This window comes from Leptopilina heterotoma, unplaced genomic scaffold (assembly GCF_015476425.1).
Source record: "Leptopilina heterotoma isolate Lh14 unplaced genomic scaffold, ASM1547642v1 Lhet_53, whole genome shotgun sequence".
Lineage (NCBI taxonomy): Eukaryota > Metazoa > Arthropoda > Insecta > Hymenoptera > Figitidae > Leptopilina > Leptopilina heterotoma.
Genome location: NW_025111115.1, coordinates 501,959 through 517,265, shown reverse-complemented (window position 1 = coordinate 517,265; position 15,307 = coordinate 501,959). Strand labels below are relative to the sequence as shown.

The following is a 15,307-nucleotide window of genomic DNA, read 5'->3' as shown; positions in this document are numbered from 1 at the left end:
ACAATTTGCGTAATAAGGAAAAATAATGTAAACTTTGAATAATTATCATAAATTACTTTGCATATTATATTTTATTCGCATATAATCAATTTGGACATTTTAATTAGAGAAATTGATAAGTTCAATGGGGTTTTACTTTTCCCATGACAGCTATTCAATAAATTTCAAGCAACTATGCGAAAATAGATTCCTGCAATTCTCTAAATTATTCCTATCTCTCTAATATATAAATCTTTAAGTTTTTAAATTTATATCCCAAATAATCAATAACTTCTCGTATTATTAATTTACAAAAAAAAATAAAATATTTCTATATCAATTTCTCAAAAAAATTAATTTTTCAATTACCATTCTCATAAATATTTAAAAATAACTAAATTTTCAATACAAATTGAATAAAAAATAGAATTTTCCGAAACTGAATTCTTCCGTATAACATAATAAGATTTCCTTTAATTTTTAAACTAAAAATCGATTGTTCCGCCAAAAATAAAGTGAACGCGAGGCAAATAAACTTAAAGAAATGAAAGAATAAACGATAGTTTTTCTCTCTCTCGGCGAGTTCTTAAAAAAACCTTATAACATAATCTTGTTTTTAACATCCAATTTATTTTGTTTTCAAAAACGTCATAACAAGTAACATATGTATATTATAAAAAAAAAATTAATTCAAAATAATTCCTTACTTGAATATAATCAAATAAATATTTATATTTATTGCTTACAAAATAGAAAAAAGTTAATTTTTTTCAAAAAGATTTTGAAATTTTTAATTTAACAGCACCTGTATTTTCAATTTACTTACAGGATTTGTTACACAGCCGAGTATATGTTTAATCTTCTATAAACCAATTTGTATATCATCAGATTGACCCAGAAGTTCAATTAATTTAATTAATATAAATCAAATTGTATCAATTCAACAAAAACAAAAATAAAAAAAGTCTTACAAAGCTATAAATTAATGTTTACTATTATTACCTAATGTTTTTATTTTTATTTATACAAACGGGCGATAAAATAAAAATCATGATTATATTATAAGGTTATATTATTATTTATTATTATTACTATTGTGATACTAATTAAATAATTATTATCATTTCTATTGGACTTTAATGATAAATTTATGTGTCTATAATTCCAAATTTTCAAATGGAAAGAAAATTAATTGTCTTTTCAAATTAAAATTTTATTGTACTAATATAGTCGTGTATTTAGAAACAGTTATAATCTTTCAAAATATTTAATTTTCCCTGCTTTTTATTTCAATTTTTCAAAATATTTATATTGAAGAAATATTTCGTACCAAAGGTTCAGAATTTTTTTAAAGTGTATACAAATTTTGTAATTTAAATTAACACTATCTGAAATTTGAGTAGGAATTAAAAAATTAAATAATTTAAAATATGCTTAATATATTCTATAATTTTGAATTAACTTGAAACTTTCAATAAAGAAATTTTTTATTTCCTTCTTTCATTGAATTTTGTTTTCAACTTGATTTGTCCTTCAATTTTCAATTTTCTATAAAGTACACTTTATCGAACAGTTTCTATATCAAAAGTTATTTCTGCAAATTGGATTGATTTTATGAAAAACGTAGATTTATTTCGAAATTATTTAAAATTGTCCTTAAAAAATATTTAAAAAAAAAAATGTTTAATAAACATTTTTAGAAAATATTTTTAAAAAACAAGTTTTTATCAAGAAATTAAATATAATAATTGAATAATATATAATTAATTTCAGAGATATCGCTACATAGAGCAACAGCGGCGCTTACACACGTTATACATATAGTCACGCAACAAAATCCCAAACCAAATATATTTTTTAGGTTGTTAAATAAAAAACTTTTAGATTTAATTAATTTTAATTTAATTTTAATTTAATTTCTATTAATTAATTTTAATTTTCTATTAATTTAATTACAATAATAATTGTACGAAAACAGGTGAATAGAGGAGTCTAATTTTTTCGGAGATTTATTTTTAGTCGTTATTTCCAAATAGAAAAATTTATACGTAAAGTATAGAACCTGGAATGTAATTTAATTTTTTTAAATTTTGCCAACAGTAAAAACAAGGTTTTAAAAAAATTATCATATATAATTGACGTTCATAATATATTTTTACACTATTCTAGGAAGTGATAACACTCTTATTAGACAATATTTAATGTAAAAAATTATAAAAATCGACTTCCTATTCCGACACAGGTTCTATTGCATTGAAAAAGATAATTGTAAAAAAAAGAATAAAATAACTTCCTTTTTTCTACTCAAAATAATAAAAATCAATTTTACATTTCCTGTTGACGTTTGTATACTACCTTATTAATATTTTAAAAATAATTACAAAATTTTTCGAAAAATTACTATTAAGTATTAATTTTATTGACAATATTTAATGTATAATTATTATTATTTTATTATTAATTATTTTGTTTCCTTTTTTTATTTCTATGGTAGTGATTATTATTGATACTAAAAATGTTTTAAAAAAAGTATGCTAGCGGTTTTTACTTGAATAAATGAAAAGTATTTTAATGAAATAGAGTAGGAAGTAAATCCGAGTAAACATGCAGGTAAACCGCGGCGGATCGACTGGAGAATCTTGTGAGAAACCATGCAAGGGATGGTAGCGACGAGGCGCCGTCGCCGTTTCTCACACACACACACACACACACACACAATTCATCCCTTTCGGGGCTTTCCAATCCAACATAATACCACGTGGATCAAGTGGAAGGGGTGTCTGCTTCTGGAATTACTTCTTCCATGGGAGATAAAAAGCTTTTTCACCCCCGCCGAAAAGACGCGCGGTATAAAAGTTCAAGCAACTCTGTTTTCTTCCCAAAAAAAAAGAAAAAAAAACCCTTGAGAAAGAAAAAGTTCTACGGTTCGATATCTATACAAGCGGGGAACATTAATCTGCACTCGCACCACAAGAATGATTAGTTGACTGTAAGAAAAAACACGATATTATCTTTAATATTGATGATTTATTGTATAATAATTATTGTTCTAATCTTTTATTAATTTATTTATTCCGACCGCAAGCCACCCGTGTAGAAATTGCCCTATACTAGGGCCATAGTAAGGAATGAAACGCCGCGCCCGATCAGGGCCAGATCGGGGCGACAAGAAAATGTGGATTTCCTGATCAGGGCCACATCGGGCGCGGCGTTTCATTCCCTAATAGGTCGGCCCTATTCGGCCCTGATCAGGGCCCCAGCGAAATTTCTACACGGGCAATAAGAAAAGTTCTAAACTGAAAATAATATCTTTCATTCAAATAACCGATTATTTGTCAATTGTCAATTGTCAAATAAATATTTACTTGAGTCAACTATTTAAATTTTATTTGAATCAATAATTTCAGTATCTGAAGCAAATACAATATAACAAACTCAAATAAAAATTATTTAATTCAAGTAAATATTTATGTGATAATAGTCAAGTAAAGATTTATAGAAGAATTTTAGTTAAAAACACAAAAATAATTGAATTTTGGAGAAGTTACAAAAGATTGCAGAAATTCAATTATTTTCAAAATAAAATTCTTCGCAGAAATTCAATTGTTTTCAAAAATTTTCCTCAATTGAATGATTTTCAATATTTACTATTTTAATAAAATTTTCCAAAAGAATTCAATTATTTAAAAAAAATTTTAATAAAAATTTACGCAAACATTTAATTACTTTCATAAATAATCAAAATTTCATAGGAATTCAATTATATATATTTACAAATTTCAGTGTAATACAATTATTTTTATAAATAACAAAATTGTTCGCAGGAATTCACTTATTTTTATAGACCAATTTATTTATTAAAATTTCCCAAAAATATTTAATAAAGAATTTTCAAATTGAATTATTTATAGAGAAACTTAATTATTTTCAAAAATTTTCATTAATTCAATAATTTTCAATATCTGTATAGTATTTTAAAAAAAATTTCTAAAGGAATTCAATTATTCAAAACAAAACTTTGATAAAATTCTACGCAAAAATTTAATTATTTTCACTAATAATAAAAACTTCAAATAGGAATTCAATTATTTACAAATTTTTTATAAATTTCTTTGCAATAGTTCAATTATATATTTTCATAAACACTAAGATTTTTTACAGGGATTCAATTATTTTCATAATTAATAAAATTCTTATTAGGAATTCAATTATTTTCATGAATAATAAGTTTCATCGCAGAATTATTTCAATTATTTTTAATACAATTTCAATCAAATTTCTCGAAAAATGTGACTATTCTTAAACAAAATTTATTAAAATTCGTCAAAAGAATTCAATTAATTAAAAATTTGTTGATAAAATTCTTTATATGTATTCAATTTTGAGAAACATTCAATTATTCAATAAATTATTTACTTTTGTATTTAAATAATTGAATTCTCGTAGAATTTTCTAATAATGATTGATTTAAACATTAATTTTAGTTAAAAATTTGGGTGATAATTGAATATTAAAAGCATTATAGCAGGAATTTTTAGAAATAAATTGAATTTTAAAAAGGTTTCACATTAAAATCTTTGAAAATTTGAAATTTTCAAACTTTTATCGAACAATTTTGTAGAATTAATTTAGAAAGTTGATAGAATTCTTTATGTGAATTTAATTTTAAGACACATTTAATTATTCAAGAAATTATTTATTTTTGCATTTAAATAATTGAATTCTCGTAAAATTTTTAATAAAAATTGATTTAAAAATTAATTTTAGTTGAAAATTTAAATAATATTAGAATATTCTTTAAAATTTCATTAAAATTCGTCAAAAGAATTCAATTTTAAGGAACATTTAATTACTTAATAAAGATTTATTTTAGAGAATAATAATTTAACTTAAATGAAAATAATTTTTTCCTCAATTTAATGATTTTTAATATCTACTACTTTAATAAAAATTCCTAAAAGAATTCAATTAGTTAAAAAAAATGTTAATAAAATTCTACGCAAACATTTCATTATTTTCATAAATATTAAAAATTTCACAGGAATTCAATTATCTACAAATTTTTTATAAATTTCTTTTGCAATAGGTAATTCAATTATTTTTATAAATAATAAAACTCATCGCAGAATTTCACTTTTAATACAATTTTAATCCAATTCCTAGAACAATGTAAAAATTATTCTTATTCAGTGAAAATTTTAGATAGTAATTGAATAATAAAAGCATTATAGCATGAATTTTTAGAAGAATTGTTAGAATTGTTAGCAACCTTTACTATTTTTCAAAATTTAAAAGAAACATCGAACCGAAAATTTTTTTGAATAAAATTAAGAGAATAATTTACTCTGAAAAAATATTTAATTACAATTTTCAGTCGTGAGTGGAAACTAAATTTAAAATCATCAACAAGATCCGTTATTTTTCTTCAGTGTATACAGTCACGCATTGATTTTGATTTTTTTCTCATCGATTGTACGGAATTAAAAGCGAATTGGTATGTGACGATAAAACGGCACGAGCTTCAACTACTGTATTTACAGAGAGAGGACAAAAATATATCTATATACATATAAACTACTGACACAGGAGCAACGGTATATCCTTTAAGAAGATTTCCCATTGACTTAAATTCTTTCATAGAGTCTCGAGGATGAGTATCACGAAGAGTCGACGGATTTATTACAAATTTGCGTACATTCATCTTTACAGTTTTCTCAATTCAAGAAATTTTCCTCTTTTCAAAAGGAGAATCTCGAAGAAATGTTAATTTTGTCGAGAAAATTCTTTTTTTTTACTTTTGAAAATTGTACATATAAACAGAATTGAACACTGAAAAAAATCTATTTTATTCAAATAGACATTCACTTGTCTGTTAAACATTTAATTTTGTTTTTTCTTCACTTTTCCCTGATTTACAGAGAAAATTTTCACTTTTTCCCTGGCCCTAAAGAATATTCTGATTCACTCTAAAAATGATTAGATACTCAAAAAAATGTTCTATTACATTTACTTACAAATTTCTTTCAATTCTAAAATTATTCGAAAACATCAATAACTTCTTTTTAAATAATTATAATATTATAGGAATTAAGATTTTCAAATTCAAAGTTTTTAAATTCAATAACTTATGAAAATAGTATTATACAAAAATTATTATTTTTTACAATTTTTAAATAAAATTCTTCTTTAAATCTTTAAATCTTCTGCGAAGAACTTTATTAATTTTGAAAATAATTCAATTCTTGTGATGAATATTGTTATTTATGAAAATTTCTGAAATAATTTAATTTCGGCGAAAAATTTTGCTATTTTCAAAGATAATTGAAATGTTGACGAGAGTTTTTTTTCAAAATTTTTGAAAATAATTAAATTTCTGTAAAGAATTTTGATAATTATTAAGATAGTTGAATTTTTTTAATAATTGACATTTAATTAACGTGAAATAATTAAAATAAAATAAAAATTATTTGACAGGAAAATTTATTTGATAATAAACAAGTAATCGTTAATTTGAATCAAAGAAATTTTTTTCCAGTTACTAAATTTATTATAAATTATTTATTTTTCATAATAAACAAAATTAACCCTACATATGCATATAAGTGCGTTTGTTCTGCAGTATTAAGGATTATGTTCTTACATAAGTCATACATATATTGTCACTTAGCCGAACTCTTATGTATTATTCGGAAGCTATGGGAGAATCGACCTATGCATCACAATTGACTTATGTAATCTTTTAGCACGTCAGCATTTATTAATCAATACTTATCTTATAAATTTATTATTTTTCATTATATTTTCATTTTGATAATTGTCTTAATTTTCCTTCTCTTCATTTTTCTCATTTTTTTTCTGTTCCCAAATTTTTGAAACATTAAAAAAATTCTGTGACTGACAGAAAAATATCAAATATATTATGTACTGATTTCTTTTCAAGAGCGTATAACATTTTTAAGGTTTCAAAAGATAAACAACTTCCGTTAATTATTATGTACTAGGTGCTTCTATTTTTGAAACTATTTTTTTCTTTCAAACCAGTAAAATAAAATAATTAAACTCAAAATGTAAAAATTTAATTTCAAACTTGACTATTTAATCTAAAAGCTTATTCTTTAATAGAATTTTATCAACAATTTTCTCTCTCTGTCTTCCTTGATAATAAAACTATGTAAATTGTCTTACAAACTTTCCTTATTGTGGAAATATTATTCATTATATTATGTACAATGCACATAAAAGTAGTAAATTTTTTTTAAAATTCATTTACAGACTATAAGTAGTACTAAATGTCAAAAGCGAGAAATTAAAATTTAATTTACAAACATACATAAATATGTAACTTATAATCATTACTAATTGTCTGTGTCAAAACGTGAAAAGGAAGAGTTAATAATCAATATGTATAGTTAACAAGTGTAGGTTGAAAGAAACACTGATTGATATAATAGAAAGAAATTGCTTTTTTTCTCTCGTTGTTGTGAAATAAATGAGAAACGATTAGCCACCCATTATTACATGGCATATTGTTTTTTTCTGAATAAAAAAAAGCTTTCAAAGTTTTAAAGAAGAAAAAAATTCCCTACACTTCTAAAAATTAGAATCAATTATTTATGTAAAAAAATGTAATTAATTTAATTGTTTTTTTAAATATTTACTTTCTTGTTTCAAATACTGAGAACATAAATATTTGAGAATAAATTTTAAATATTTCAAGAGGTTATGTTGACACTTTGTTCTTTTAAAAATACCAACAAAATAACGATTTTTCAAAAAGATATACATCCTCTCTGTGAATTTAATCAAATAAAACAGTTCTTGCTCTGTGACAAGTAGAAAAAAATCCTAATACAATCTTTTTAAAACCTTGAAAAATAGGGCATCTATGTCACCAAGATTTAAAGTACCAAAAAGAGGATGAAATTTATTTGGAAGAATGAGGGATGAGTGATCTTAAAGAATGACGTAAACACTCTTGTATTATATATATATATATATATATGTACGATATCTAATAAATTTTTATCTTCAACCGTGTCTTTAAATAATCCGAATTATATTGCTCATTTCACAAATAAGAAAAATAGACCCAAGAATTAAAAATAAAGAACAAAAGTTGAAAAACCAGGGAAAAAAGAAGCATGGAATGTTAAAAGCGCATGAACGGTTGGCAACTTGTGCATCAGCAATGTAAGAGCCCTGAGGTTAGGTTAGAACTGCAGTTGTCGATGGGTTTTTTTTCTCTCAGCGAGAATCTCAGATTTAGGAATTTTTCCCTTCCCTTAAGATTACAAATTTAAGGATTGCAATTTCAGAGAAATTTTGTCAACTAACCTCGTTGAAGGCCATCTTCTTGATTTTACTTCCGGACTCACGGCTGTTTCCGGCACCTCCTTGTCCCACTGCTTCTTCCTTGTGAAAAAAAACCCTCCCCGAACAATGTTGAAAAAGTAACAGCAACAGCAGCTGATGACCGATTGATAGGACAGGCCAGGATCATGGATTGAATGCACTTTACTTTAGCACACACTACACACTCACACGGTAGGCCTGTCTGCCAAGCAGCCCTCTGCGACACACATACGTCACGAGTGCAGCACCTTGACCCCCGATACACAAGCAGTCTCACCGGTCGCGGTTCAGAGTCTTCCTCCTCACGTAAGCGACCCCCGCAACGAAAACTAATCACAACCAAACAGTTTTCCACACTCCAAATCAGATTGGAATGAAATCTTGCATTCCTCAGGTGGGACAAACTTTTTTTTGAGAACCCAAATTGATTATTCCGAAAATTTACCAAAAATTCACCAAGACACGCGTCTTACGCGCCTGATATTGCGAATTCATGAGAATAAATGTTATAAGCAATCACTTACTTAATCACTGATTCCTTCGGCCTGGATTTTATTGCACTTTTTAACAACGAATATTTATTTCGGGGAGAATTAAATGATCTGCAAACAGAGAAGCGCCATCTTGGCCTATGACACGAACATATGTAGATGTGATATCTCCGAATAACATGGCGACACCATCTGGCGGCACTCGAAGCAACTGAAACAGGCATTTTCATTACCGACCCTTGTTCACTGCTACCAACACAATAGTCGCGCATGCGCAATTTTAAATTCTAGCGCGGGATATTTCAAATTCAACCTTGGGATAAATTAGAGAAAATAGCCATTTTTGTTTGACGCCAACCGCCGGTGAATGATTTTACAGAGTTTATTAACATTTGCTATGTACGTATTATTCTACTCGTTGAAAACCGAATATATTTTTTGGTAAGTTAAAAAAATTCTTCTCTATTTGCTAAACCGTAATTAGAATATATAGTGAAAAAAGATCGAAAAAAAGAACAATTTTTGAGGTTATGATATTGTTGTCACATTTTTTGCAATTTAAAATTTCTGCGTTCTTTCTGTTTATATATGTTAAAGAGAATAAATTGAAAAATTATTATATGGCAAAAAAATATACAGATAATTTATATTATATTTTTTTAATACAATTATAACAAGACTGGAATTTATTGAAAAGAGAATAGATGAATATAAAGCAAATGTGATAATAGTTTTGTTCTTTACAGTGAAAATTGTGATTTTTTATTTTAATTAAAATAATGAATAATAAGGAATTTAACCCAAGAATTGAATTTCTCAAAGGATTTAGTAAAATTTACAGCGATAAAGGTATAACAAAGGAAGAATATCTTCTTTTGTATCAAAAAACATACGAAATTTGCAATGTTAGAAGTGAAATTAACTATAAAAATAATCCCCCAAGCAGTGAGTTTTATTTAAAAATAATAAGTCTACTGGTCGAGCATGTAATAAGTCTACGTACGGTAAGTTTTACATTTTCAATATATTATTTTTCTTTTTTACTTTTTTACTAACTTGATGAAAGAAAATTATATCAAGAATTAGAGATTAACTGATTAAATAAAAAAAATTGTCTTTTTAACATTTTCAAATATTCAAAAATTACAATTTTGACGGAAATTTTTACAGATTTGAAAAATCACTTTTTTGTAAATATAATTAGATTTTTTTAATGTTAACAGAAAATTCAGAACTTAACAGGCGAGGATTTATTGAAAGAATATATCAAAATATGGGAACAGTATCGATTCAGTTCAAAAGTTTTCAATGGCATTTGTTCTTATTTAAATCGTCTCTGGCAATCATTGGAAGATACCAGTGGAGAAGAAGAAATTTTTAATGCTTATAAAATAGCAATGTACTGTTGGAAAAATCAGATTTTTATTTTTCTCCATAAAAAGGTAATCATCCATCTTCTATATTAATAATTGTTGTATTCCAGTTATCTGTTCGCAGTTTGGAGTTAGTTGTTTGCGTTTTTGTTTCCAAACTTTTTTAATAATGTTTTTTAAAAATATTTTCAATTTTAAAATTAATCCCTTGAAAATCATTGAATTCTTGCAAAGAATTATATTAAAATTTTTGAAAATATAAACAATAATAATTAATTACTACTTAATAAGTGAATTTTATAGATTTTGATTATGAAATTATTAAAAAATTTAAATTTGAAAGTAACAAATTTTGTAATTTCAATAATAATAATAAATTGAAGAACACGTTCCTTGCGCGTAACATTTGCTAGTTAATCTAAATTAATTACAATTCAGATATAAATTGAAAAATTCATGTTCATAATTAATTTTAAATTTTGCATTTTTCAGTTGACGCAAATAATTCTCGAATTAATAAATGACGATCGTAGGGGAAAATGTATTAATAAAATTTTAGTGAAAAATATTCTAAATTCTTATGTGGAATTAGGATGGAAAATTGATGATTTACGTGAAGCTGTGATAGATATTTCAATTTATAAAATGAATTTTGAAACAATTCTCTTAAAAGAAACGGAGACATTTTATAAATGTGAAAGCAAAGAACTTTTACGTCACAATTCACTTGTTGATTATATGAAAAAAATTGAAAATAGATTAAAAGATGAGAAGATTCGAATAAAAAGTTATCTACCACCATGTTCATTTGTGCCATTAATGGAACTTTGCATAAAAGTTTTTATCAAAGATTGTCAAAATATTTTTGAATCTGAATTTATCAATTTATTGGAGGCAAAAGATTGGAACTCTTTGAAATTAATGTTTCATCATCTCACAAGAGTTGAGAATGGTTTTGATGTAATATGCAAAATTTTCGAAGATTACATTAAAAAAGACGGTTACTTGGCATTTAGTAACATTCCAACTGCTGAATCAAATGTATTTATTTATTTAATATTCAGTTTATTTATTCCCTATGGGGAATAGTTTTAAATAATTAATAATTTTTGTTTCAGAATGCGAAAATATTTATCAACACTGTTCTGACTGTTTATAACAAATATAAGGAGATTATCAAAAATTCTTTCCAAAGTAATTATAAATTTTTCGCCACATTAGATAAAGCGTGTCAAGCATTTGTTAATGCTAATTCTCTATCGAAAAAAGGAAAGGATAATAGCAAACCTGCTATATTGTTGGTGAAATATTGTGATATGATCCTAAGGAACAAGAGAAATAAAGAAGAGGAATATTTTGAAAATGCTCTCAATGAATGCGTAAGAAACTTTATTTTTATTTCTTTCTATTTATCTGCAAATGCTTATAATTAAAACATTTTTTAAACCCTTTCAATTAAGAAGCAGATTTTTCTATTTAACAAAAATTGTTAATTGTTTTGTTTTCTTTTACAGTTAAAAGTATTTTACTATTTAGATGACAAAGATGTATTTGAGAGTATTTATGGAAAAATGTTGACTAGAAGATTGGTTTATCAATTATCGGCGAGTGATGACGCAGAAATTTTAATGATTGAAAAATTGAAGAAAGCCTGTGGTTATGATTTTACGTCAAAACTTCAACGAATGATACAGGACATTCAAGTATCTAAAGATTTGAACCAAAAATTTAAGAAACACATAAAAGAAAATGAAATTAAATTGAATGTTGATTTTTCGATTCAAGTTTTAACATTCAATACTTGGCCATTGGAGACAAATTTTACTTTCTCATTGCCAGCAGTGGTAAGTTATAAATTAGAAATAAGAAGCAATTTATGGAAAATAATTATTTTCATTTTAAACAATATCAATATTTAAGAGATTGAAAATCTCTTAAATTGTTAACTGATTTTTTTGTTTTTAAAGTTGGAAAACTCTGTACAAATGTTCACGAATTTCTACACCTCTGAACATTCCGGAAGAAAATTAAAATGGTTACATAACACTTCGTATGGAGAAATTTATGCGTATTTTAAAAAACGATATTCTTTTCAAGTTTCGATATTCCAAATGGGAATATTATTGTCGTTTAATAATTCCCTCGAGTGGACAATGCAGCAATTGCAAAACATCACGCAGTTAGATATGAACTATTTAATTCAGGTGACGAAATTAAAAATTCAACAATTATTATTGAATTATTTATTTCAAATTTATATTTTTGTTTTCAAATTTTTCAATTTTACTTTTTTTTCAATTTTTTGTTAATTTTGTAATTCTAGGCGATACAGATTTTTCTCAAAGCTGAATTGCTTATGGTTAAAGAAGGAGGCGAGGAAAATTTAACACCAGCTTCGACTGTTAAACTTGTTACTGATTATAAAAAGTAAACAATTTTTTTTAATCTATTTTTTTGTAATTGCATTTTCACATTTTTTTGAGAATTTTTAATTAAACAAATTATTTGAAAGTATATTTTTTTAAAAAAAAGTAAATATTCTTTTAAGAAAATAAATTTTTTGTTGAGAAAATAAATTTTTTATTAAGTAAAGAAAATATTATTATTTAAAAAAAATTATCTTGAGATTTATTTTCTTTTCAGCAATAAAACAAATGTGAATTTCATTCAACCGATTAAATTGGAACTAAAATCGGAAATTGAGTCAACACATAAGAATACAGGAGTGAAGAGAAAAATTATTATTCAAGCGACGATAATCAGAATTATGAAGCAGAGAAAAAGTTTGGAGCATCGAAAACTTATGATGGAAGTTATTAATCATTTGAAATCGAAATTCATGCCAAAATCTTCCGATATTAAGGTAATTTAACTATTATTTACTCATTTTGGTATTTTATTTCTTATTTATTAGTATATAAATTTAATTCGAATATCCTTCAATGGGAAATTATTATTATTTTCTTTTTGTTTTAGGAATGCATTACTATTTTGATAGAAAAAGAGTATCTGGTACGCAGAGGTCATAAAAACGATACGTACGATTACCTGGCGTGATTTGTTGATTGAGGACAACGAAGTGGAATCATAACACGCTATTCAAAAGCTAACTTCATCGGACGTGAACCCACCGCATATAAAAGTATTTCTTCGGTTTGTAAATAGTAGTTTAGAAACTTAATTAATTTATTTTTGAAAATATGTAAAATATCGATTTTTACCAGGCAAGTTGAATAGAAATTTTTCATTCAAATTTACACGTTTTTCACTCTTTTTTCTCAATCAGAGCAAGTCATTTTTTATTTTTCGAAAATATAAAAAATTTTAATCGCAGTTCAAATTTTTCTCTTATTTCCAAAAACAAATAAATTACTGATATTTGTTGAAAATTTATATTTTTAACGTTTATTTGCCAAATTATAATTCAATTTTTAAAAAAACACAACACAAATAATACTTTATTTTCTTTTTAATAAAATTAAAGATAATAATTTTTTATAATTATCACTTTCCTTTAATATTCATGACATAAAGTGAAATATTCTTTAAACATTTGTCGTGTGTTTAAGGATATTCACTTTTATTCTTTTAGTATCCTCATATAATGTGCATGCAATAAAATAAATGATGACCAGAATAGAATAATTTTCTAAGATCTAATTTTTCATTTCAGAATTTATTTTTTGGTTTTTAATATTTAGATTTGCAAGTCATTAAAATTAACTTTTTTTGCACGATTAGAACTTTGGAAAAATGTGTGTCAAAAAAAAACTTGACTTAATATTTTAAAGATAAAGATGGCCTTCTTTTTCCATTTGAGGCAGGAAATGAAATTGACAAAAGTGTGTTTCAAAAAAAAAAAAAAAAAAGAAAAAGCGGAAAGAACTATCAGTTGAACGCTTTGTGAATTTTATTATTTGTTGTGTTGTGTACTATCTCACACGTGCTTAAAATGATTTTTATCACAATATGATCACAGAGACGTATTAACGTTTGAACGTGTTTCAAATATCACGTGAACAAAGCACGAGATGAATGCTATTTCTTTTGAAAGCACGCGCCACATTACATTCAAATATATTGATAACCAAAGAAAAATTGCAACGAAAAAGAAGAAAAATTTTTCTAAAGAAATTTCTCGCTGTCATTCAAGAAATTGAATGTGATTCGATGGCACGTTTTTTAATTAAGTATCAACAATTATATGCATTTCATGCTCTTTTGACGCAAATTCAACTCTTAGATTCTAAATAACGAAATTAATTTTTTTACTTTGAATTGATGTCAATTTTCAATTGACATCTTTTTTCTCTTTTTTTTCCACAAAACAAGGAAATTCTTGGGGATTTTTCCAAAAGTCCTGCTACTATTTTTTCTTTTGCTGACAAAACATTAAAATCTATTCTATATTTTCAGAAAATTTGAAATTACTCAAAAAATGTGTAATTTTAATGAATTCCATTTAAAAATGGTGGAATTTATTTTTATTATTAATTAGAATCTAATAAAAAATTTGGATCCAAAATTTAATTTTTAATTAACATTAATTTATTTGCAAATTTAACTGTAAAGATTCTTGGTTAAAGAGAGAAATTTTTGAGAGGAAAAATGTGTCAATATCTGAATTACATTTTATTGAAATTGTTTGCGCAATATTACACTCGAATTGTAACTACTTTTCAATGTTTAATTGAGCTTAATAGATGAGAGTGTATTATTAATCTGCTAAATCAGGGGATTTACCCAATATCGTTAGAGTATGATTTTTAGAATTCAGAATAGTTTCCTAATGATATAGAAATGATTGGAAAAAATTTAATCTCCAAAACAAATATTTAAATTAATTAATATATTTTTTAAAAGACAATTTCAGGAACAAAATTTGTTATTATTATTAAAAATTATAACAATTTTTTATTTATTTCTTTTGTTTAATAATTTTAGATATTTTTATTTTATTATACTTTCTACATTTATCTCTTTTCTAAAATTAGTTTCTTCTCTCTAATTATTAGTCCCTCTAATTTTCTCTCTAATTTTAATAGTACAAAATTATCTTAAATTATTATTTTTAAAAATATTAAATAAAAAAATCCAAACTAAAGATTTATA

At 24.7% G+C, this 15,307-nt stretch overlaps 2 protein-coding genes across 2 annotated transcripts in view; one reads left to right on the top strand and one right to left on the bottom strand.

Moving 5' to 3' along the window:
- Positions 1 to 8,964, bottom strand: part of LOC122508246 (serine/threonine-protein kinase 25) — a 56,378-nt gene extending 47,414 nt beyond the window's left edge. Inside the window, exon 1 of the mRNA XM_043621491.1 lies at positions 8,314 to 8,964. Within this exon, the coding sequence (XP_043477426.1) occupies positions 8,314 to 8,328 (15 nt within the window). The 5' untranslated portion in view covers positions 8,329 to 8,964. The remainder of the gene's footprint in view (positions 1 to 8,313) is intronic.
- Positions 8,965 to 9,123: 159 nt separating this feature from the next.
- LOC122508245 (cullin-1-like) lies at positions 9,124 to 13,452 on the top strand. The gene is made up of 10 exons (XM_043621488.1): positions 9,124 to 9,263; positions 9,569 to 9,826; positions 10,046 to 10,264; positions 10,688 to 11,236; positions 11,314 to 11,574; positions 11,710 to 12,039; positions 12,163 to 12,399; positions 12,519 to 12,622; positions 12,839 to 13,058; positions 13,172 to 13,452. The coding sequence occupies exons 2-10, from the start codon at positions 9,602 to 9,604 to the stop codon at positions 13,250 to 13,252; spliced, it is 2,226 nt and encodes a 741-aa protein (XP_043477423.1). The 5' UTR covers positions 9,124 to 9,263; positions 9,569 to 9,601; the 3' UTR covers positions 13,253 to 13,452.
- Positions 13,453 to 15,307: the final 1,855 nt, after the last annotated feature.

Excerpts from the sequence above, each read along its gene's own strand:
- LOC122508245 (XM_043621488.1), top strand. The coding sequence starts at position 9,602 with ATGAATAATAAGGAATTTAACCCAAGAATTGAATTTCTCAAAGGATTT. Across the intron at positions 11,237-11,313 it reads TTCCAACTGCTGAATCAAAT|AATGCGAAAATATTTATCAA; the intron begins GTATTTATTTAT and ends TTTTTGTTTCAG. Across the intron at positions 12,040-12,162 it reads CTTTCTCATTGCCAGCAGTG|TTGGAAAACTCTGTACAAAT; the intron begins GTAAGTTATAAA and ends TTGTTTTTAAAG.